The sequence below is a fragment of the Echiichthys vipera genome, assembly GCF_963691815.1.
Source record: "Echiichthys vipera genome assembly, chromosome: 9".
Lineage (NCBI taxonomy): Eukaryota > Metazoa > Chordata > Actinopteri > Perciformes > Trachinidae > Echiichthys > Echiichthys vipera.
In genome coordinates this window covers 18851687-18873302 of record NC_139834.1, presented here as the reverse complement: position 1 = coordinate 18873302, position 21616 = coordinate 18851687, and the positions used below count along the sequence as shown (strand labels likewise).

General features: G+C 40.8%; 2 protein-coding genes across 2 annotated transcripts; both read right to left on the bottom strand.

Annotated features, from left to right (window-relative positions):
• Positions 1–451: 451 nt before the first annotated feature.
• LOC310952151 (zinc finger protein 335-like) lies at positions 452–13168 on the bottom strand. The gene is made up of 28 exons (XM_083920657.1): positions 13071–13168; positions 10916–11109; positions 10496–10772; positions 10292–10369; positions 8815–9948; positions 8478–8660; positions 8200–8364; positions 7848–8103; positions 7576–7753; positions 7367–7479; positions 7248–7266; positions 6977–7093; positions 6369–6445; positions 6041–6201; positions 5709–5926; positions 5517–5616; positions 5107–5195; positions 4738–4994; positions 4486–4600; positions 4195–4392; positions 3722–3864; positions 3494–3636; positions 2637–2734; positions 2446–2523; positions 2091–2174; positions 1942–2001; positions 1710–1815; positions 452–1147 (listed from the first exon to the last, which is right to left on the bottom strand). The coding sequence occupies exons 2-28, from the start codon at positions 11105–11107 to the stop codon at positions 1026–1028; spliced, it is 4761 nt and encodes a 1586-aa protein (XP_083776783.1). The 5' UTR covers positions 11108–11109; positions 13071–13168; the 3' UTR covers positions 452–1025.
• Positions 13169–14572: 1404 nt separating this feature from the next.
• Positions 14573–19385, bottom strand: mmp9 (matrix metallopeptidase 9). Its single transcript, XM_083919273.1, has 13 exons — positions 19090–19385; positions 18578–18816; positions 18292–18440; positions 18047–18175; positions 17751–17924; positions 17456–17629; positions 17190–17363; positions 16935–17090; positions 16629–16830; positions 16369–16508; positions 16036–16186; positions 15441–15544; positions 14573–15327 (listed from the first exon to the last, which is right to left on the bottom strand). Exons 1-13 carry the CDS (start codon positions 19225–19227, stop codon positions 15200–15202), a joined length of 2058 nt encoding a protein of 685 aa, XP_083775399.1. The 5' UTR covers positions 19228–19385; the 3' UTR covers positions 14573–15199.
• Between the last annotated feature and the right edge of the window lie 2231 nt (positions 19386–21616).

Here is a 21616-nt window from a genome sequence, read left to right as displayed (position 1 = left end):
ACCTTAAAAACAATAATGGAGATATGCAGAGTGGATACAGGAAAAAGGGTAATATAACTTAATTAACAGTAAAACTGCTGAACTGCTAATGATCACACTGTCAAGAGGACGTTGACTAAATTCTGCTCAATTCTGAGGATGTAATCGCTGTGGTGTTGCTTGTTTCTGGAATTTCCTTACATTGCTCATGTATTCCTGTCGCTGCGTCCTCCACTGTACTATCCTACTGCTGAAATGTTGGCACATGCTGGAAATGCCGTTTGCACATCATAATGCAATACAACACCAAAATCACTATAGAGTTGCATAAACTCATTTCTGACAAAGTGTGTCAACAGCAAATCTTGTTTGTAATGGCTCTGCTTTTATTGACACTTTAAAGCAGATATAGGTACCTTTAAGGGAAAAAAAAGAAAAAAGGCACATTACAGAGTAAACACAAAGGGATTTATTTGGTGTCAGCTTTCAGCTTATTAAACATTTCATATTGACTAAATCAAAATGCGTCATCCATCACAGAACAGAAGACAAATGCAAAAGCTATGTACAAATTAATATTAAGTAAACTTAATGTTGTGATGTTCTAACAATTAACATTATTACAGATCAAAAATAAACACTCCCTTTTCATTTCACTCCATTCGAAAACTAAAATGTTCCACTTGGACGCTTGGTATATTTTCTGAAACATGATATAAGACGTTTTAGCTCCGTTGATAACATTGTCTTGCAAATGGAAGCAGTTGAGGCACGTAAATCAAGTTTAATCATTACGGAACAGACAAACCTTGCTAAATAAACTCTTAAATGCACAACCCCTATGATTAAGTTAGAAGCAATGGGTGCAATAATCTGAATTTACAAAAAAAGTTGTTGATCTTATTAGACAGTGCAACCGCCCCCGAGCAGATGATACTGAGGAGGAGATAATGTTTTAGTTCAAGCCAGCTGAATGCATAAATAAGTTGAGGTCACTGTACTTGTCAGCTCATAGTGGTTTGTAGAGGATTGTTTCAAAAAACAGTCTATTCATCTGTGAAGGTGATGACATCATAGTGGATGCCTTGCTGCTGCAGCTGCTCCAGCTGTTCAGGTGTAGCTTCAGTGTAGACTGTCTGGGTCTGCGCCATGGCTGCGTCTGCTACAGCTACAAGAACACAGATTTTAAGTTTAAGTACGTCATCTAGATGATGTGTGTTAAACATTTTTCAAAGCATCTACATTTCAGGAAGCAATAATGTTTCCATGTTTGAAATTCAACTTTCAAAAGACTCTAGCTGTTGTTGCCTCCCTCATGGTGAGTTCAAGAGAGCACTGACATCAGTTTTGTTTTCTTTTTATTCCAAGAAAGAGACCAATTCACATCAAAACAGCAAATAAACAGAATTTGTTTTGGTATTTGAACATTTTCAAAATGATCCCAACCACATTAGCATCCTATAATAATGCATGTTTGACAAAAAACGAAATGATCAATTCAATGGATTTACCTAAATGAGGAAAAGAATCTCATTAATAGTAAAGTGAGAGGAAGTCAACGGCTGAAAGCTCATTTATAAACCCAGAAAACTTTTGGCATGCTTTCGAAAATGCTACATGCAAAACCCAACCTAACCCTTACCCAATAACACAGGCGTCATATTTGTTGAATTGGTAAATATAAACATATCTATCAGTGTAGTGCAGGACTGTTCCCTAAGAGAGCCAACCTGTGACAGCAGAGTGGGCAGCGGCCTCCAGGTCTTCAGGATTCACCACCTGTTGCTCCGAACTCACGGGCAGATACTGGATCTGGCCGTCATGACTTACAGCAATCTAAACACGTAAAGAACAATGAGCTTTTGTCAAAACCAAAAAGCTCTCACTGTAGAGCATTTCAAGTTACCTGCCTCACTTCGCAACTGCAATCTGTAACTTTAGAGTGATCAACATCTGCCTCACCTGTTGCTCCTGCAGAAAGGTCCCGTCATGCTCGTACTGGATGATCTGTCCATCTGGCATCTGAGGAACACATGAATAGTTAGAACCAGACATTATCACCTTAAAACACTGCATGCATCCATGAGTTATGGCGAGGGAAATACACTGACCTGTATGTGGTTTCCATCAGCTACTACTACATACTCCTGAGGGATCAAGTGCTGCACTCCATCCTGTGAGATGATATACTGAACCTGAAACAAGACAAATTAGTTCAGATGAAAGCTAAATAATAGAATAAGTATACTGTAGTTTAATATATAACACATATACCAGTATATACACTGGAGCTCAAAATATATTAAAAAAATAGTACAGGCGTGGTATAGCCACAACAGATAGTCTATCAAATTCTGAACAATATAAAAGAACAGTATTTCAGAAGTATTTATAATTTGTTCACTAATGTTGATCTCCAGTGTATATTTGATATTCCATTGTCATGGTAGGATTTGCCTCAGTCACCTGGTTCTCTCCTGTCATCAGGTGCTGAACTGTCTGTCCGTCTATGGTGGTTATCTGCTGGATGTATGTGCCCTCCTCCTAATTAATGTACATATTAATGCTTTTAGTTATTAAACAGATTGGCTATAAGCTAAAGAACCTATGTGAGAGACATATGTTAAGTATGTCCAGTACAGCGTGGACGATGGTACCTGGTCTGATAGTGCCTGTTCTTGAGCCACAATGATGTGGTCCTGTCCCAGAGCCTGCAACCGCTCTGGAGTGATCACGGTCTGATGTGCCTGTAGGGCTGTTAGACACACACAGAAGGGAAAATATGATCATTTTCAGGTTTATACTTGTATTTTGGGTTTCTACCAGAACATATTTACATGCTTTAATGTTCAAACTAGAATTTCTGCCAACCAGTGAAGTTGCAGTTTACATCCATGTCAGTCCAGACTTAAAAAATATATGTAGTGAAGACTTTGAAGGAATTAAATAAATTCCGTATTCTTTGGAGAAATGCGGATGATGATTATGACATCACAGTGAAGTTGACCTTTGACCTTTTGGATATAAAATGTCTTCACTTAATTATTTTATCCTATTAGACATTAATGTGAAATGTTGTTATATTTAGTGTTTACATTTTTAAGTTACGGCCATAAATGTGTTTTGCAACATTCCATCCAGGGGTTCCTGAGACATTGTGTTCACAAGAATGGGGCGGACATACAGACGAATGGTCAACCCGAAAACTTAATGCCTACGGCCACGACTATCGCCGTCACGGAGGCACAAAAAACATAGTTTTCTAATGCTGTCTTTCTGAATAAACCAGTATTCCCGGAGCTAACACTTGGTCTGCTCTGATTGGTCGACAGTTTCTGAAAACAGGCTGTGTGCATTTTTCTGTGCAACGAGCGTTTTGATACTTTCACAGCATTTATAAAGCACCTAGACCTTTTGTTTTACACTGTATGTGGCCTCTGTTTATAACCGATAAATGAGTAAATAGAAGCTGATGACACCCTAATACCTGGAATCATTCATTAATTTTCCTTACACTGTAGTGTGGCCAGGGCCTCCTCATCACTGTTCACTATGATGGTTTGCTGCTGATTTGTGGTGGTGCGGTTCTTGCGAGTGGCATGATCCTGATTGTGGAGACGTTCCATGTGAAACTTCAGATGGCCGTTACGGTTAAACCTGAAATATTTTGCAAAAAACACATTAATATTTGTGGTAAGACAAATACAACTTTAGTGATGATACAAATTAGTTACGCTCCCACCTTTGTCCACAAAGTTTGCAAGAGAACGGTTTCTCGTTGGTATGTGTCATCATGTGACGACGCAGGTCTTTCTTGTTCTTGGAGGCAAAGCTACAATTTGGACACTTGTGAGGGCGTAGGTAGGAATGCAGCTCCATGTGAGCCTAAAGAAATTAGGATATCAATCACATTAAGTAAGAATCAAGGTCACATGAGGTGTTCAAGACAGAAATAAGAAAAAATGCCTTTGAAAAGACATTTGAAGGTGGAGAAGCTGCTGTGCTGTATTTCACTCTGCTGAGACTTTATTCGATGAGCTGTCGAATATTCATGTGTCATTACTGCCCCCTATGGAAAATCTTGGGTCAATTTATGGCAGCCCATGACTTTAATTTGTGATTCTTGTCCATGGCTTTTTCAATAAAAGAAAATGTGTTTTCGGTTAGAGTTGAGTACAGAGTGAAACAAGTGCTGCACAATGTTTAGAGACTCACCTTGACCTCCTGCCAGGAGGTGGAGGTGAAATCACAATCAGGACACTTAAAGGTGTTGGGGTCCAAGTGCGACCTCTTGTGGTTCTCCATGTCAGAGCGTCCGTGGAAAGACTCCATGCATATTCGGCATGAAAACCTCTTGGTGCTCAGACTGGGAGAGCCAACTGCAGAGGGAGAGGCTGGAGCTTCGCTGCTCAGCTGACAGAAAAAACAAATGACACAGTCAGAGAGGAGGGATACAAGGTACAGACAGATCTTTACACATGAAAACAACCGATCTCTCGCAGTTACCTCCACCTGTTGCAGAACGCCATCAGGCAGTGCTGACGTAATGTAGTACTTGTCACTTTTCAGGCTCTCTGACCCAGAGATTTCTACAGCCTGAGACGAACTGCTGTCATCGTTACTGCAAAGATAACAGTTTGATGACGTTATAGATTGTTGAGAGATCCTGAAGGTCATCAATAAATTGTGTTTTCAAGTCTCACACCATCTGTTCTAACTCAGCAGAGAAAATCCCGCCGTGTTGTGTATCCATGTTACCTGTATCCAGGGCTGTGAATCTCTTCAGCCGTCTGTTCCACCACGCTGAAGTCCCCCCCGCTCTCGTAGGCTTCGATGGCAATCTGAGTGAGCTCTCCTGTTTCAGAGGTGGCTGCCTCGTAGGCCTCTTGTAGCACCGTCTCACCGCTTTCAGACACATGGAAGGTCACAACCTTTTGTGTCTGGCCCGGTGCTGAGGTCACCGTGCTCCATGTGCCGTTTTCTAAAGCTTTACCTTCGGACTTTAGCACCGCCACCTGAAGAGCACAATTAGTCAGTTTTGACACTATTTTGTAAACGCAAGCAATTTTACTTTTCATATAAATGTTTAATGTAAAGTGGAATATTTTTATGAGCCATAGCGCCAACCTGTAAGGCGTTTCCAACCAATTCCCGGGCGTTGCTCATATTCAGCAGCAGGTCGAGGGCATTCTGGGCGGATTGATCGCTGGTTTCAGCTGAGGAGTACACGGAGAAAAAGTCAGCATTTTGTCCTGAAGGTGACATACATTGATTGATTGAAATGTAAAAGATGTAGTAAAAGATATTTATAATAATTATAATATATTAATAACCACTAATCTTTCCTTTATAACAATATATAAATTAATTGCAATATATTTATCCTACATCCTCTAATTCTTATCTCTTATACCATCTACAACATAATATTATTTTATATTATGATATACCTATAAAATGTAATGTAATACAAATGACATGTAATATATATAATGGCAGAAATACTGAAAATGCCCCTAAATGACAAGAGGACTGACCTTGTTCGTAGATGATGGTGGTGTTTCCTAACGCATCCTGGGACACAGAGGCATTTTCCATACCCTGCAGGGCTTGTAATGTCACAGAATCCACTGCAACCTAAAATGGGTGGTGAAAAAACAGTTATCTCCCAATACCACAAAAAGCAAGTCCAAACTGGACCTGAGGTATTTAACAGAAAACAGACTCACAATAGCTTTCTGTAAATCCTGTGTGTCGTCTTGTTGTTTGAGCTCCTCTATCTGCTGCAGGGTGAAGAAAGGTCTGCGTCGCTTCCTGACAGGCTCTTCAGGGTGAGCCACAGACCACTCATCAAACGTCTCAGGATGGCGACACTGCACATGTAGACGCAAGTTCTTCCTGTGCTTGGTCGTGAAGTGACACATATCACAGGAGAAAGGCTTCTCTCCTGTAGAGGACACAGTGTTCATTGTAAAGGTATTACATTACACATTACATGTGGTGGACATAAAATCATGCTCAGCTTAAATAAACTTTGCGACATCCTTTCTGCAACACTGACCTGTGTGTTTGATGGCCAGATGGGAGACCAGGAACTCCTCTTTAGAAGTGGAGTATTTACAGTAGTCACATTTGAAGGGCCGGTCATTGGTGTGGGACAGCTGATGGTTGAGCAGCAGCTTCTTGTTGTCACAAGTGTAATCGCAAAATTCACACTTGAACCTGGCACATGCACATCCAAGAGTTATTCATTGTGATGATATCAAATAACAAATGCTAATGTTGAGACTTTAAAGCATATTCTAGCCCAAATTGCTGATCAGACTATTCTGTTACATCCATGTTTTTGTCAAAATAAAAGAGATGGAATTAAAGTTTTCAATACTGACTTGCTGTCTCCAAGACTCTGGATGTGGGTCAGTAGATGCATTTTGAATGTGTACCGTTTCTTGAAGGATTTGCCACACTGTAAAGACAGAAAGAAAGGCACTTTTAACAAGCCTCCCAAATCAGCTTCTACCCCAAAGAACCCCATTCGAGAACTGAAGACTGCCAAACGCTGACACCAACTGTCTAGACTGACCAGCATCTGTACTGCAATACTTAAATTACATTTTCACTGCACTTCGCTTTTTCACTACACGTATATATATTTATATATATATCATCACACAGATTGTTAAATTCTACATTCTATGGCGCCAAAGAAAATTCCTTGTACGCATTAATTCCAAAAAACAGGGGTCACAGCAAATATTGATTTCTTTAAAATCTATAACATATTTGTATTTCTATTGCTTATTCTTTCTCTCCGTTTTTTTGTAACTGTAAGCTTGACAGAGCAAATGGAAACCCATTACATTGTCAGCAGGTGATAACATCTCTCCTGTAGTTGTCACTTCTCATATCTCTTATAATAATTATAATATTCTGTGCAATAACCCCCCCCCCATTAATGTTCTAGTGTTTTTAAATTGTACAATCTTTATTATCTGACCTTATCACACATGTGTGGTTTCTCTGAGCTGTGGGTCTTCATGTGCTGGGTCAGTCTCTTTTGCATGGGGTAAACCCTGTGACACACAGGGCAGAGGAACTCTGACACCTTTGGTACCTGCGAGAATGAGTACATACATTGACTTGTTATTTTGCACGAAAGACAGCAACAAGAAGGCAAAACAGAAAGTAACTCTGGTACAACCTCAGGAACCATGAGCATTCTGATTAGCATTTAACCATCATTCAAAAATGTGCCTGAAATATCTTACCAACTCTGTCTTCCTTTTCCTGTAAGATGGGGAGGAGAAAAATCAGTATTAATATTTGAAAACTTGATAAACGGGTTTAATTTATTTCTGCATTGCTGTATTTTGTCTGAGTGACTTACTTATCTCTGTTGTGGACTGCTGAGTGACGAATGACATCTTTCCTGTAGACACTTGAGTAATCACACTCCTCACATTTGAACGGCTTGGTGCCCTCATGATTGAACATGTGTTCCTGCAAAACAGCACACATGGCTTTTAGGACACTGTGCAAACATGCATGTTAACTGAGGTTAACCTGAATGCTGTGACCTGCTTTACTGCTACTGACCTTGAGTGAAGACCAGCGCTTGCACCGATAGTTGCACTGTAGGCACTTGAAGAGCTCTGGGTCATTGCCTTCGTGAGAGTCCACGTGGAAGCGCAGATCTTCTTGAGTGAGGAAGCGTGAGCCACAGATCCAGCAGTTGTGAGGTCTCAGGAGTGGTTTGAGGGATTTATAGTACCGACTGGAAGATAATGAAAAGAAAGACGCGGTTAGCTTGTTGTAATATTATACAATTTGTAGCTAATTTTAATTAAATAATTTGATAGCCCACTTACTTTCGATTTATATACTTCTTATACTTCTTGCGAAGAAAACGCTTAGAGGGTCGCCCGCGTTTCCTCTGGAAGAACTCCTCTGGTTGTGTGTTGGATGAAGGGTCTTTGTTCTCAGAGTCTGATTGGCTTATTGCTGCCTCAGCTGTGTCTCCATTTGTCACCACAGCAGGACCGCTGTTGAGCCCGGAAGAGCTTGCCTCTTCAGGTGCACTAGCGTCCACACTAACCGATGGCTCCTTAGCAATACTCTCTGCTTCTGTAAAAAAACAACGAAAAAGGATTGTGTAGGCTCTCCTGTGCAGTGATAGGCTGTTTTTTTTTTTGCTTTACTCTATCAAAACTTAAAACCAACCTTTGCCATTGTAGCCTTCTTCCAAAAGGCTGTACTTTCTTGGGCGTCCAACTTTCCGTCGAGGACGCCCGTGAGAGGAAGAAGAGATAGGAGGAGCGGCCTTCTTCATAATTGCAGGTGGTCGTCCTTTGATGTCCTCATCTGCAGGGTTGTAGTCACTATCCTCTGGGAATAAACAAAGGAGGAGGGAGAGGGATAAGTGAACATGACTCTTAAGACTAAGTCAGAAAAGTAGGAATGTTTGTCCATGTGGGGGTTTAATGAAGATCCTCACTGACCTTCAGGGTCATCAATAGCGCCAGCATCCACAATATCATCCTCCTCTTCTTCTGTTTGTTGCGGCTTAGCTGTCTTCACCTTTGCTGCTTTCCTCTCTTCAGCTTCCTCCTTCTCTGCCTGACGGCGGGCAAGCGTCTCACTTTTAGGAGGCCGTCCACGTTTGCGTTTCTTTGACATTTCCCCTGAAAACCAGACATTATAACATAATAAAAAAATTTATTCAATTTAAAAAAAAACAACTTAGAACAAAAGAATCTGAACTTTCATTCAAAGTGATATCTTTGATATTTATGATTCTGATCTTTTTGTGATACATAATCAACAATACTACTTTACCTGCAGGTCGGAAGTGTTTGTCTCTCATGTGGTTAATGAGTGTGTCTTTGGAGGCGCTCTTGTATGGACACATCTTACACTTGAACTGCTGTACAATGACGACTTCCATCATCTCCTCTAACTCAGCTAGGTTTGGCGGTCTGTGTCCGGAGCCATCTGCCACTGTTGATGTCTCCATGTTCCTGACCTGCCCAGCTTCATCCTGAGGCCCCTGGGAGCCTTGGGGCTCCTCTTGGCTGGGTGAAAACTGTTGGGCCATCTCAGGCTCTGGATTGGATGTGTACGTCCCGCTGCTGCTGATGTAGGGCCCAGGCTGACTCTCACTGCACTCCAATGCCTCAGGAAGCCCCCCTGAACCTGCTGTGTCTGCCAGAGGTTGGTCCGATGAGGAGCTGTCATCGGCATAGAGAGAGGCCTCTGGGCCATTGCTGCTTTCCATGTAACAGGAGTGCTGGGGCTGCTGTTGGGAATGTTGCGGCTGATCTGGATCCTGGTTCCGCTCGTCGTCTTCATCATCGTCCCTCGCTTGATATCGAGAACAACCTGGTTGCTCAGAGTCCGCAGCTGCAACACACTCCCCCCCGTACTCTGACCCATACTGCCGACTTGTCTGGGTCCGGTGGTCTGCACTGCTGTCAATGTAACTGCGTGAGTGATGTGGTCGCTCTCCATCGTCCACTGCACACTCCAGATACCCAGCGCTGCACTCCACCACATAGTGACCTCGGCTGGTGTTGTTTGAGTCAGCCCCACTGCATTCCACATATCCAGGCAGGTCCTGGTCACTGTTATCTCCACTGTAGTCAGGGAAACCTGACTGGGAGCGTGTCTGGTCAGGTTCCTCTCCTGAACACTCCACATAGGAAGATGAAGACTCCCCCGTCTGGTCTGGACCATCTGCACTGCAGTCCATGTACTGGGAGGGATGGGAGTGCTGGGGCTGGTCAGGCTGACTGCTGCTGCTGTCCTCTGGGTAACCGGAGTGACCAGGCTGATCGTCGGGCTGGTCAGGTTCCAGGTTGCCATGAAGGTCTCCCTGGTCCCGACAGGTGGACGTGGGGCCTTCTGCAAGAGCTTCTATGGCTATACGATCAGAGAGGGCTGAAGATGACATTTGGGCTACCATAGGAGCTCCTATAGCAGACAATACATATAGATGGATTGTACACACTTTATTAAAAAGGATTCACATATTGTGTGTTATCATCTTAAGTAGATTTTAAATTAATTTAATATAAACTCACTTCTAAGAGGACTAGAATAAAGTTGGTTCGTAAAAAAGTTGACATGGGAAGATTAAATAATTTATCCACTCTATAAATAAATGCTGTGTACAATCCCACCAGAGTATTCAATATATTGTAATATATAATATATATACTGTATATGTATATATGTAATATATTATATAATGTGCAGTACATAAACATGGTGATAGTATTGTCATTAACTTTAAAAATGTTTTGAAATGACTTACCGTCATCTGGTCCTTGTAATATCAGATACTGGGTTGTTTCTGCACCTCCATCTTCTGCACTGGTCACAGCTATACAACCTGACAGGAACACAGTAGACAGGATCAGATATCTGCTACTTTATGGTAAACTAATCAAACTGACAGAACCTCAGGGCTGCTCGGCCTATGGGAAAACAGAAAGTATAGTGTGTATAGTGAAAATACCATTCATGATGTCAGGGCCGATGGTGGACTCTATGATCTTGTCAATGGCAGACCCAAGGTCTGACGAGGTAGAAGCAGTGGAGTCAGAGACCATCATAGCTCCTTCAGACGCAGCACTGGAGTGGACCAGCACTTGGGCTGACTCTGACACCAGCACTGACTGTGTCACAGTGGAGACGCTGGACACGCTGGTGGACTGGGCCACTGAGGAGGAGTCTGGGAGGTGGACTGATGAAACTCTGACATCTGTACTGGAGCTGGTTTCTGGGATGAAAACCTTCACAGGGAGCGCAAGAACACAAAATTTTCTTGACACAACTGCTATTTCTGATTTAGTTGTATTAAGCATGTGGCTGTTTTCTCCCACACTTGCTCACAAAATCATGTTTCTTTTTAAATAATAATTTAAAAAAAGCTTACCACATGTCCCTCTGAGCTCTGTCCTACATGGCAGTCAGACTCTGGGGCCTGTGCATGAGAGGCAGCAGCATCACTGCTGTCTGCGGACATGGCCTCTGATGACTCCACACCCATGCCACTTTCAGACGGTTCCTCCATCCCTGAGGGACCTGCATCACTGCTGCTCTCCACCTCATTCTCCTCCGAATCCATGACTATCCCCAAAGAATAAAACATAAACTCAATATCAATTTTGAAGTTTATGTCATCTTTAAAGCAAATCTTGCTTTGTGTTAAGATGAACACAACCCATGTCTAGTTCCTTGGTTCCTTGCCACAGGAAGTTTTGTTTTTCATTTGTGTTTGCACAACTTAGGACATTTTATACTCTCAGCTACTTTGTTACAAGACAAACAGAAAAGTATGGAATGACTTTTAAAACAAATAGGAAGAGCTTCAACACCTGCAGACATCCTGTACGGAAAAACAGTCAGAAGGAATTATAATGTTGGAAAAAGAAACTCAAGTAATTAATTTTCTATAAACAATAACTCCTGTTCTTAAGTTTATTGTACGTTGCCTAGCGTCCATTAACAACCATGGAACCGTGGAAATGAACTAAACTCTTGAGTTTTTACTCTGGGTGTAAAGTCACTTTAAATGTTGTACAGTTTGTACAGGTATGGGTCTTTTTATGGATGGATTGTGAGACCAACTATGGGTTTGATCATTATCTTAGCAAAATACGATATCCATAAAATTATTTAGTTTAACCAACTACTGTCCTTGATGTGTTTAAAGATTCACATTTTAATCATATTTGACCACAATGGAAAACCTAAAACTCAAAAAATTATAAATTGGAAAAAACTATTAGATTATTAGGGCATTAAAAATGAACCCCTAACCCATTACATTTTTTTTTTTTTTACTGTCTTTGTTCAGTTTTACATTGCAGTTTATGTTATTATTGTTTCTACATTTAGAAATATTTTTGTTGTATTGTGTATAACATTGGAACATGTAAGAAAAGAAAAGTTTAGATTGAATCTTCTCAATAGAAAAAAACTTACTAACAGTATGCATGTGCTTTGCTCCTGGGTAATCATGGTTATTTTACCATATTCATTTTATTAAAGGACACCGAGTCCGCCAATTAATTATATGTGTAAATAAAACTATTTCAGAAGACTTAGAATTGACAGGTCTGGTAGTTTTTTATGGAGGACTAAACATGACTAAAGTCTCAATAAATAAATAAATGTATACATAAATAAATACAGGAATAAATAACTACTGAAAAAAAATGAATAAATAAGTGAATGCATGACATTTTTTTTAAATACATGCATGAATAAACAAATGTATAAATAAATAAATGAAAGAATAAATACATTTTTGTTCGCCTACTTTAATTTATTACTGTCCATATGTTAATGAGGTAGGAGGTCCCATGTATTCATGCATTATTTTATGTATTAATTTATTCTTGTATTTTATTTATCCATTTATTTATTGAGACTTGAGTCGGGTTTAGTCCTCCACAGTTCCCTGTATAAATAATGTTGCATTGACCTCAGCTAATACCTTAAGTGTCTGTTGATGCTCAACGCTGGTGTGAATTAAACGTCTTAACGTCATATTCCGGTGGAGCGAACCGTTGACGTTATAGACAGGTAAAGAGTGACGTTACTTAAAAAATGACTGTTAGTGAAGTCATTTAAAAACTTGACACCAACGGAAATCAACGGCAGCTCACGATGAACCAACGGCAGCTAACGTTAGCTTTTTATGTGGCTAACAAGTGTTGTTGTCTTGTTCAGTGAAGCTGCAAACCAGATTAAAGTGTCTCCCGGTGATATATTGAGTGGTTAGATGTGATAGCGCCACTGAATTAAAGAATATGTCACTGTTCTGACTAAGTCGACATTTCGGTAGAGTCAGCGTCCACCAGGACGCGTGATAGCCGTTTAAAACAGGCCCAGCTGCCCTTCACCCTGCCTGCTCCGCGTCGCCATTTTAGCACCAGGCAGCCCCGCTTTACACTCAGGCACTCTGAGAGCTCTACTGGGGACCTCGAGGGCCTGAGCTGCGGCAGACCGCCCTAATGCTCTCCCTGAAGAGAAGTAAAATGTTTTCCCTCTCCGGCACTAGCATCGCCACGCTTTTTTCTTACCGTGGATTTTCGAGTAGAAAGGTATCCTCGGTGTAGACGCGCTAAATACAACCGAAAATAGTAACCGGTAATTGTTGCTTCATTCTAGTCGGGCGCCATGAGACTCTCCTTTGCTTCCTGTCCGTGTAACCGGATCTTGTTTATTGTTTTTTGTGGAAAACTTCCAAAACCAAAACATAGATTTATTTACAAACTGTAACCATTTTGTTTGTACTGGTAGATTGTCCGTTAAATGTTTAAGATACGTGGTGACTTGCATGTGATGTTTATAATCACTTGGTGGACTATTGTGTTTAGAGGAAGCCGTATCACGCAGTCTTGATGCGGAGTAATATGCATCGCATACACTCAGGGTTGTTTTCTTGTTACTCTCAAATTTTACGAACACCGTTAATCTTTGACCCCAGCTATTTAAACATCCATTTATCATAATAAAGGTTGTTACTCGTTAGTATTTATGTCAGGTATTCTGTGTGTATTTGTTGTCTACCTAAATGGCATTGTAGCACCGCAAACACCGTCTTAAACATCTAGAATATTAGATTGATCTAAAACTGGATCAGAGATATTTGTTTGTGTGTTTTAAAGTAGCTATATTATTTGTACGTACTATTGTGTGTTATTTATAAATTATATTTGAAATGAAAGCAATTTCCCTGATACAACAGTAGCATGTATTACATACAGGGTCAATTTGACCTCAGGAAAAACAATTTCAAACATTTCTAAATATTCAAATTGTAAAATAGATATTAATTATATGATTAAATCGTTAAAATAATCATATTGACAAAAAGGAACACGAATGCGACAAGTATGAGTACAGGACAATGAAAAAACATGATCATGCCAATTTTAGGTTTTCCCAGTTGTTCCATAAAATTGGGAAAAGTCATTAAACATGAAGCAAAAAAATGATGTCAACCATGTTTTTAGAGATGTTAAACAACATCAAATTGACCCCAAGGATAACATGGGGGTCAATGAAATTGTAGATATTCGATATAACAGCAAGCAATGAAATTAAATTTTTATACCCCAGGTCATCTCTTAACATGTTTGTTTTTGCTGTCGTGGGAACGTGGATTCAAATGTCAAATAATGTGTTTGTGAGCTATGGAGGACCTCAGAGGACATGCAAATTGAAATAGAGCTTTTCTTTATTGAATATCTAATTTTACATTAAAAACAGGAATTCATAAATTGGTTTTGAAATCCATGAATTGAGCCATTATTTCCAAAAGAAACTTACAAAACAATAAATAAAGGCATTATTTAAAAAAAAATGCATTAATGAATTACTAAGCAAATAAGATCATTTGACATTTTGAAAATGCAGTTGTAGAAACACACTTGGGAAATCTTTTTGTAGTTTCTCTTAATGTACAATTAGATATTAAATAAAGAAAATCTCTTTCAATTTCCATGTGCCTGGAGGGCCAACATGGTGAGCATGGAGGTGAATCCAGTGTTAGTGAACGACTGAGACGCTGACAGTGGGATGTAGTTCTCACAGAATGTTTATTGCATTGAAAGTACAAGCTTTAATACAAAACATACCAGTCTCATAAATAATTTCAGTGAAGGAGACATACATTGTCTTCCAGTGCAAGTAATTGGCTTTTGAAGCCATTTTCAGAAATACATAATTATAAAGAACAAACAAGCTTTAGGACACAAAAATAATATTACGTTTTGCTATAAATATCAAAATAATCTAATACTGTTAAGAATCTGAACCTGTCAGACATAAAGAAATGATTTAGCAAATCTGGAATCCAGATAGCTTTTGAGAATATTTTAGTCGTGGTTATGGGTCTCAAATTTTAGACCAACCAGTTCACAGATTAGGCTATCAGACCGAAGGCAAGGCCATGCCAACGATCGCAATTTGCTTTGCCTTCCTTTAGGCCCTTGAGTTATGTTTAGGCCAATGATGTATGTTACAGAATTAGCCAACATCGATGACGGCTAATTAATTACACTCCAGGAAGCAAACACATCATACAACAGACGCAATACACAAGTAGGTACAGCATCAAATTCTCCCTGACACCTGCACTGGAGAGAAAAGTAGGTGCTACAACATTAAAGACGATTTTCCAGCTCATCCCTGTTTGTTCATCTCCTCAGTAGTAGCGAGTGCCTGAAGCATCTGAACACTTGAGGAGGTCATATTTCACGTAGCCAACACGATCCACCTGTCTGCGGGAGTTCATACGCCAGTAGAAGCGGTCCCGGCAGAAATAGATATGACCTAAGACAGAAGCAGAGGAATTTTAATCGCTAGAATGCAAAATGAGACTCCTAACATGCCACACTATACCGTTAAATGCTACAGTTGTTTATTGAGCTCAGTGGATAAATTACCTTTGTACTGGAACACATCATGAGCATCATTGGGGACGCCTCCAAAGGTGGCATCTGTGTATCTGGGGTATCCTCTGTCGATTTTCTGGGCCTTCACATCAAGTCTGTGTTGAAGAAAATATGAAAACAATCAGTTGTCTCAAATCACAGACTTATGTTTTTTTTAAAAAAAGCTAATTTCAACAGATTATTAATAACCGCCAAAGTAGAGCAGACTGGATTGTATTTGAGCTGAAAATCTACTTTCAAAGAAATTGTACAGAAAGCAATGTAATTACAATTTTATACCCCAGGTCATCTCCTAACATGTTCACTTTTGCTGTCGTGGGAACGTGGATTCAAATGTTGAATAATGTGTTTGTGAGCTATGGAGGACCTCAGAGGACATGCAAATTGAAATAGAGCTTTTCTTTATTGAATATCTAATTTTACATTAAAAACAGGAATTCATAAATTGGTTTTGAAATCCATGAATTGAGCCATTATTTCCAAAAGAAACTTACATGGAGGACCTCAAGGGACATGCAAATTGAAATAGAGCATACTTGTGACAGACTTGTTTTCCATCCTGATTTCAGGCACACTTTGAACTCACCTCCAGTAGTTCTCCCCACTGAAGAGCAGCACTTTTCCTTTTCCCCTCTGCAGCGCTCCCTCCACCTTCTGAACGCTGTCGGGGAGGCCGAGCTTCTCAATGCTGCGGGGACCCAGGACACTCTGCCCTGTGTACACCCAGAATCGTGTTCCTGTAGAAACAAAAGGATTCTCAGAAAAATGCCACTTTTGGCTTAAGTGTTCCTTATAGCCCCTTTCATTGGAAATCCATTGCTAGGCTGTCAGCAGATGACATTCACTGCAACAGTAAATACACTGGTACACTTTGAGGATGTTTCTGTTTACAACTATTGACTGTATGAAGCTTTATTACCTGAGAAGAAGTACAGTTTCCTGCTCAGAATGTTCTCAAAGGCAGAGTCAATGACCGCTGGCAGAGCGGACCACCTCTCAGAAATTGAAAAAGGTCCCTTGAGCCCTCCATCGTTCGCGCTGGACATCTTCCAGTATTGTCTGTTGATCAGCACACGCATTTAACAAACATACACTGCCAGGTTTTTTTTGTGTTTCTCTTTTTGTTGTTGTTGTTGTTGTTTTTAACTTTACAAGGGAGCAGGAGACTTATTTGCTTACCCATCCTTGAAGAAATGTAGCTCTCCCCCGATCACTGTGATGGTGTCGAATTTGGTTAACTTGCAGGCATCTATGGACGGATCCACAGGTCGTGTGGGCGTGGGTTCGGTGGTGGTGGTGGGCTCATCAGGGTCTGTGTAGGGGGTAGTAGTGGTAGTGGTGCGAGGCTGAGGAGGGGTGGGATCAGGGCCTGTTTTGCGCCCTAAAAAAAGAAAGAAAATAGTTATGGTTGAGAGAAAATGCTGAGAAGTTGGAAATGTAAACATTTGGATGTGTGCGTGGTAACGCGGTTTGTCACGACCTTACCATAGAGATATTGAATGCCTTCAACGTCATCTTCATGCAGGGAGAGGTCTTCCACGTAGCTGTACATGGGGTACATGAGAGCCTCTCTTATGTTGGAGTGATCCAGGCCAAGGGCATGGCCAAACTCATGGGCTGCCACCAGGAACAGACTGTAGCCTGGAACACATACAGTTAAGTAACATTAATGAATGGCAAAGGTTTTCATACATCTTTAATAATCTCTAATTCCTTCCGTCTAATGTTCATGTTACTCACCCTGGTCAGGGCAGAGGCCCCATTTTTTGTCATCATCGTAGTTGTCAGTGGTAGCGCACCACAACTTGCCATCTCCTCGTCCCTCACTTGTGCAGGAGTCATACTCTTTACCCAAGAACACAAAGGGGAAGTGGCAGGGCTCTCCCTCAGAATTTCCACCGATCACAGCGGTCTCTGGCAAACAAAGACATCACAACAACAGTGAGAAAACAAGTCATTGTGGCGGCACTCCACAGCCTTTATGCATTGTGGTTCCTGTCACTCACCACGACTGGGACAGAATCCATATTTAATGTCTTTGTCAAAGTTGCTTGTGGTGGCACACCAGCGGTAGCCGTCACTGCGGCCCTCTGTAGTACAGCTGTCATATTCCTCCCCCAGAAAGACAAAGGGGAAGACACATGCTTCTCCATCTGCGTTTCCTCCAAATGTGTACAGAACTGTCGGGATTAGAATTAGTGGCAAGAATGAGCGGGTGAAGAACGCCACAAAAGCAAATGCCCTCGTTTGGCTTGACCTCTGAGCATTGATTTCCCTTTCAAAATAAATTGTCAGGCTTACGTTCACTTGGGCAGAAGCCAAATTTCTTGTCTGTGCTGTAGTCAGCTGTGGTTGAGCACCACGGCAGGTTGTCTGAACGCCCGTCAGTGGTACAGGTGGTGTAGGTTTTGCCCTCAAAAGTGAAGGGGAAGTGGCACATGGCACCATCAGCATTCCCATACCGAGTTTTCACAGCTTAGGTGACAGAAAATAAAATATAGGCATTTAATGCAATGTATAAAGCAAACACTGGGGGGAGACAACCTCATATTAATGGTTAGTGATGGAGGGAATTATATCTTGGTTTGTTTGATTACCTGGCCCTTTTCCCAGGGTCCAGTACTCATCGTCGTCAAAGTGGGCGTCACCCTGCATACCCTCACCAGGGGGGTAAGCGTGGGCCAGAAGACCATCTTTACCATCAAATGGGTATGGGTCTCCGTGGTCTGAATAGAAAATGAAACTATACGTTTAGACTTGTGTTCAGTACAACATTATAATACAAGTGTGATGACATGAATATAAACACCACAGATTAAATGACCACCGCACAAACGCATACCGGTTTTTCCAAATGAAATCATGATGTCAGCAGTCCCATCAAAGAGGCGGGTAAAAGTCAGAGGGGTCACGTCGCTCCACACCTTGAAGGCTCTGGCAAAGGCGTCATCAATCAGGGAGGTCTCCATGTCTGGAGTATAACTAATGATCCTGGGGAGAAAAGCAGAATGACAATCTGCGGTCAGACGTAAGTGAAGATAATATATCTCCATCAGAGATAACTCTGCATGCGGTGTGTTGCATTACAAAGCGCAAGCATTGTAATGTCACCAGGCCCCTCTACTCACCTGTAAGTGACATCGTGATGGTCCCATTTGAGGTCTCCCTCAAATGTTTTGTAGTTGGCCACATCAGGAACCCCACAGCGAGGCCGCTTCATGGCCTCCAGGGTGGACTTATCCAGCTCTCCAGTCTCGTCCAGCCCCATCTGCCTCTGCATCCTCTTCAAAGCCTTGGAAGTGGACACCATAGACTGAAAGCCACTGCGGTGCAGCGTGTCCATGTAGCCAAATTTCTTCAGATAACCCTGCAAGGAGAAACCACACCAATGAGTTCAGGTGGGTGATTAAATCAGAACGGGTTCTTATGAAGTAAACTTTTGGTTTTGGAAAACAAAGAAAGTCTGTCCTTGTGTTTTTGTAACACCTGTTCTTACTGTTACACCCTCACAGAGCTTGAATTCAGAACTAACATTATGATAGAGATCTCTATTCAGGTAATTACTTCCCCGTTCAGCTTGGTTACACACTGTTTTGGGAATTTTGATCTATCAAGACGAAGTGAACCATCTGCTACTCACTTCTGCCAGCTCCGTATCAGTCAGGTTTTTGATGATGTCTCCTGGGAACGTGACAAAGACAGACTTGAGTGGAAGGCTCCATCCATCCTGAATGCTTATCCCCAAAATTAAACACACAGCTAAAGCACAGCACCTCATGATGAGATCTGCTGTAGATTGCTGCAAAATGTAACAAAAAAACAATAGTAGCTTTGAGTGAGTTAGTTCTCAGTTAGACAAAGAGGATTAAAAAGCTTCAGTGCTCAGCAGGTTTCTCCTTCAGAGTTGGCTTCCCTTTTTGTTTTGACTGCTGGCTCTTGTTGTCTCTGCTTTGAGTCCTTGGTTGTGGACCTTGTTTTTATGCAAAGTTACGTCTTAGTCACTTTACCTCGCCCCCGCCTACTACTAACCTCAACCCTCCCACTTACATTTTGACAGACTGTATGTTGAATGGACATGGGGAATTTCCAAAATATCCACATTTAGCCTTACCTAACAGCTGAGTGGTTAGCTAATTGTTTTTTTTATTTAAAAAAAAAAGATATTTCCAGCTGGAGGGGGTGAGCCATGGCCCTTGGGGATAAGATCAATTATGACAAATTATTATAGCTTCATTCTATGTGAAAAAGGTAATGCATGCTCCTGAAAACCCGCACAAAGGATTAACCAAATAACAAATGACTTTGGAAGCTCCTAAAGTTAATTTCATCTTGAGAAACTAGATCATAAAAACTGGTATGAAAACATTCAGGAAATAACTTAAAGAGAGCGTAAGGACAATGTTAAGATGCTCAGGTTGTTCTCATCCTTTTAAATCATGCAAAAAGCTCTTCCAGAAATATGTTAATGTATTTTTACCTGAATACAACACACTCATCATGGGACCCAGCCAGACACTTCTGTTATTTAGATACGTAAAGTAATGAAATAAAAAAAGTTTGTTCCACTTTTTTCTTTCATAAATAGAGAATAATAAATAGATTTGTTTCCTCTTTTTCCAAATATCTGGATACTGTCAAACTAGGTCAAGCTATAGCTAGATTATTACTGTTGTTCTCTTTTCTGAAATCGTTGAGGATTAATTCAGTGTTTTAAATTTTCCATAACAAACGATAGAGGTGATTAAGAAATCACCATGTATTTCAATATGATTTGTATTGTGTTGGCCAGATTTTGGGGAACTACCTGCTTCATCATCATTGCGCACTGTTACTGATGCAACATCTTTACTGGCTTCATCACTACGATGACCCAATTCATTAGCTGTGACTTATATGTCTCATTTGGCAATGAATGCTACATCTAATGTGTATTTTTTTTTACTTCTCTATTTCTCATGGGCATGTGTCCAAAAAATGAACTTCAAAACAATTCTAAAAAACAAGTTCTGCGCCGGCTTATCTCTCGTCTTGATAGTGACTACCTGCAGGGGTGTATGCTGGGTATATGTTGATACTTTGAGGTATGTGATCAAGGTGTTGTGGACAAGGATGTGTCTCAACCAGCATATCATGACTCACTCATGTTCCCACATGAATGGCCAAAGCTGCATATGATGGAATTTTTTTCAGTGAACATACTGCTGACATCCTTTCTTCTCGTACAAACATGTTTACTCAGTTGCTCGGCCGCATTTCCAGATGCAGGAAAAATGAACAACTCTTTTTAACTGATGAGCCAAATCAAAATACTACATGCGAAGTAGAGGGGGAAGTCCCTGTCCAAGCCCATGATGTCGAATGCTTCTCCAAATCATACCAGTGGCTTCTAGCTGCAATTCAGACTTGATTATTATAGCGTTTTGAACAGAATGAACTGCACATCTGCACAGATTCTCTAATGAATTGCTTTTTATGGTCAAAGAAATTTGTATCTATCAATGTCCTCATGAAGAGGAGGTGGGAAGTTTTACACCTCCTCCTTGATGAGGACAGTATTCTTCCTCGTATTGGACTCTATGGTTTCCTGATGTGGTGGATGCTTGACACATTTTCTTACGTGCATCATTCATCCCCCACTTTCTATCTTTTCGTTGACGTGTCTAAGGAATCTTGTCATATCCTCTCCTCATTAAGTACTTCCTCTTTTTTTTAATGTACTGACTGTTGTTTGTTTTCCCACGAAGAGCAGCAGCCTTGGTAAAACATAGATTTTGTATAATTAGAGCAGTATGTCTAAACAGGTGCTATAAAATTAAAATGTATTGTGTATGTTCTAAGTCTTGATGACACACATACGTCTCCAGATTTTAAAGGTCTCATATTGTAAAAGTGAGATTTCCATGTCTTTGTTTTTTATATTATTAAACAGGGCGAGGTGCAATATATAAATAGTGTAAAAGCATCAAAACACTCAATCGACAGAGGAATGCACACAATGCATCTGTATTCAGAAACTGTGCCTTTAAACAAGCCGTCAGGGCTACTGTACGGCTGTGATGTCACAACTATACTCATCGTGTTCTCATTAACACGTTCGTAGCAAATCCTATGTAAAGTTATGCACAGAAATTCATACGTGCTGGCAGACTGCAGAACCAGACCAGAAG

Excerpts from the sequence above, each read along its gene's own strand:
- LOC310952151 (XM_083920657.1), bottom strand. The coding sequence starts at position 11,107 with ATGGATTCGGAGGAGAATGAGGTGGAGAGCAGCAGTGATGCAGGTCCC. Across the intron at positions 3,865-4,194 it reads CCTCCTGGCAGGAGGTCAAG|GCTCACATGGAGCTGCATTC; the intron begins GTGAGTCTCTAA and ends TAATTTCTTTAG. Across the intron at positions 2,175-2,445 it reads TGATGACAGGAGAGAACCAG|GTTCAGTATATCATCTCACA; the intron begins GTGACTGAGGCA and ends GTCTTGTTTCAG.
- mmp9 (XM_083919273.1), bottom strand. The coding sequence starts at position 19,227 with ATGAGGTGCTGTGCTTTAGCTGTGTGTTTAATTTTGGGGATAAGCATT. Across the intron at positions 16,187-16,368 it reads GAAACTGTACTTCTTCTCAG|GAACACGATTCTGGGTGTAC; the intron begins GTAATAAAGCTT and ends TTGTTTCTACAG. Across the intron at positions 15,545-16,035 it reads AGTGGGGAGAACTACTGGAG|ACTTGATGTGAAGGCCCAGA; the intron begins GTGAGTTCAAAG and ends TCTTCAACACAG.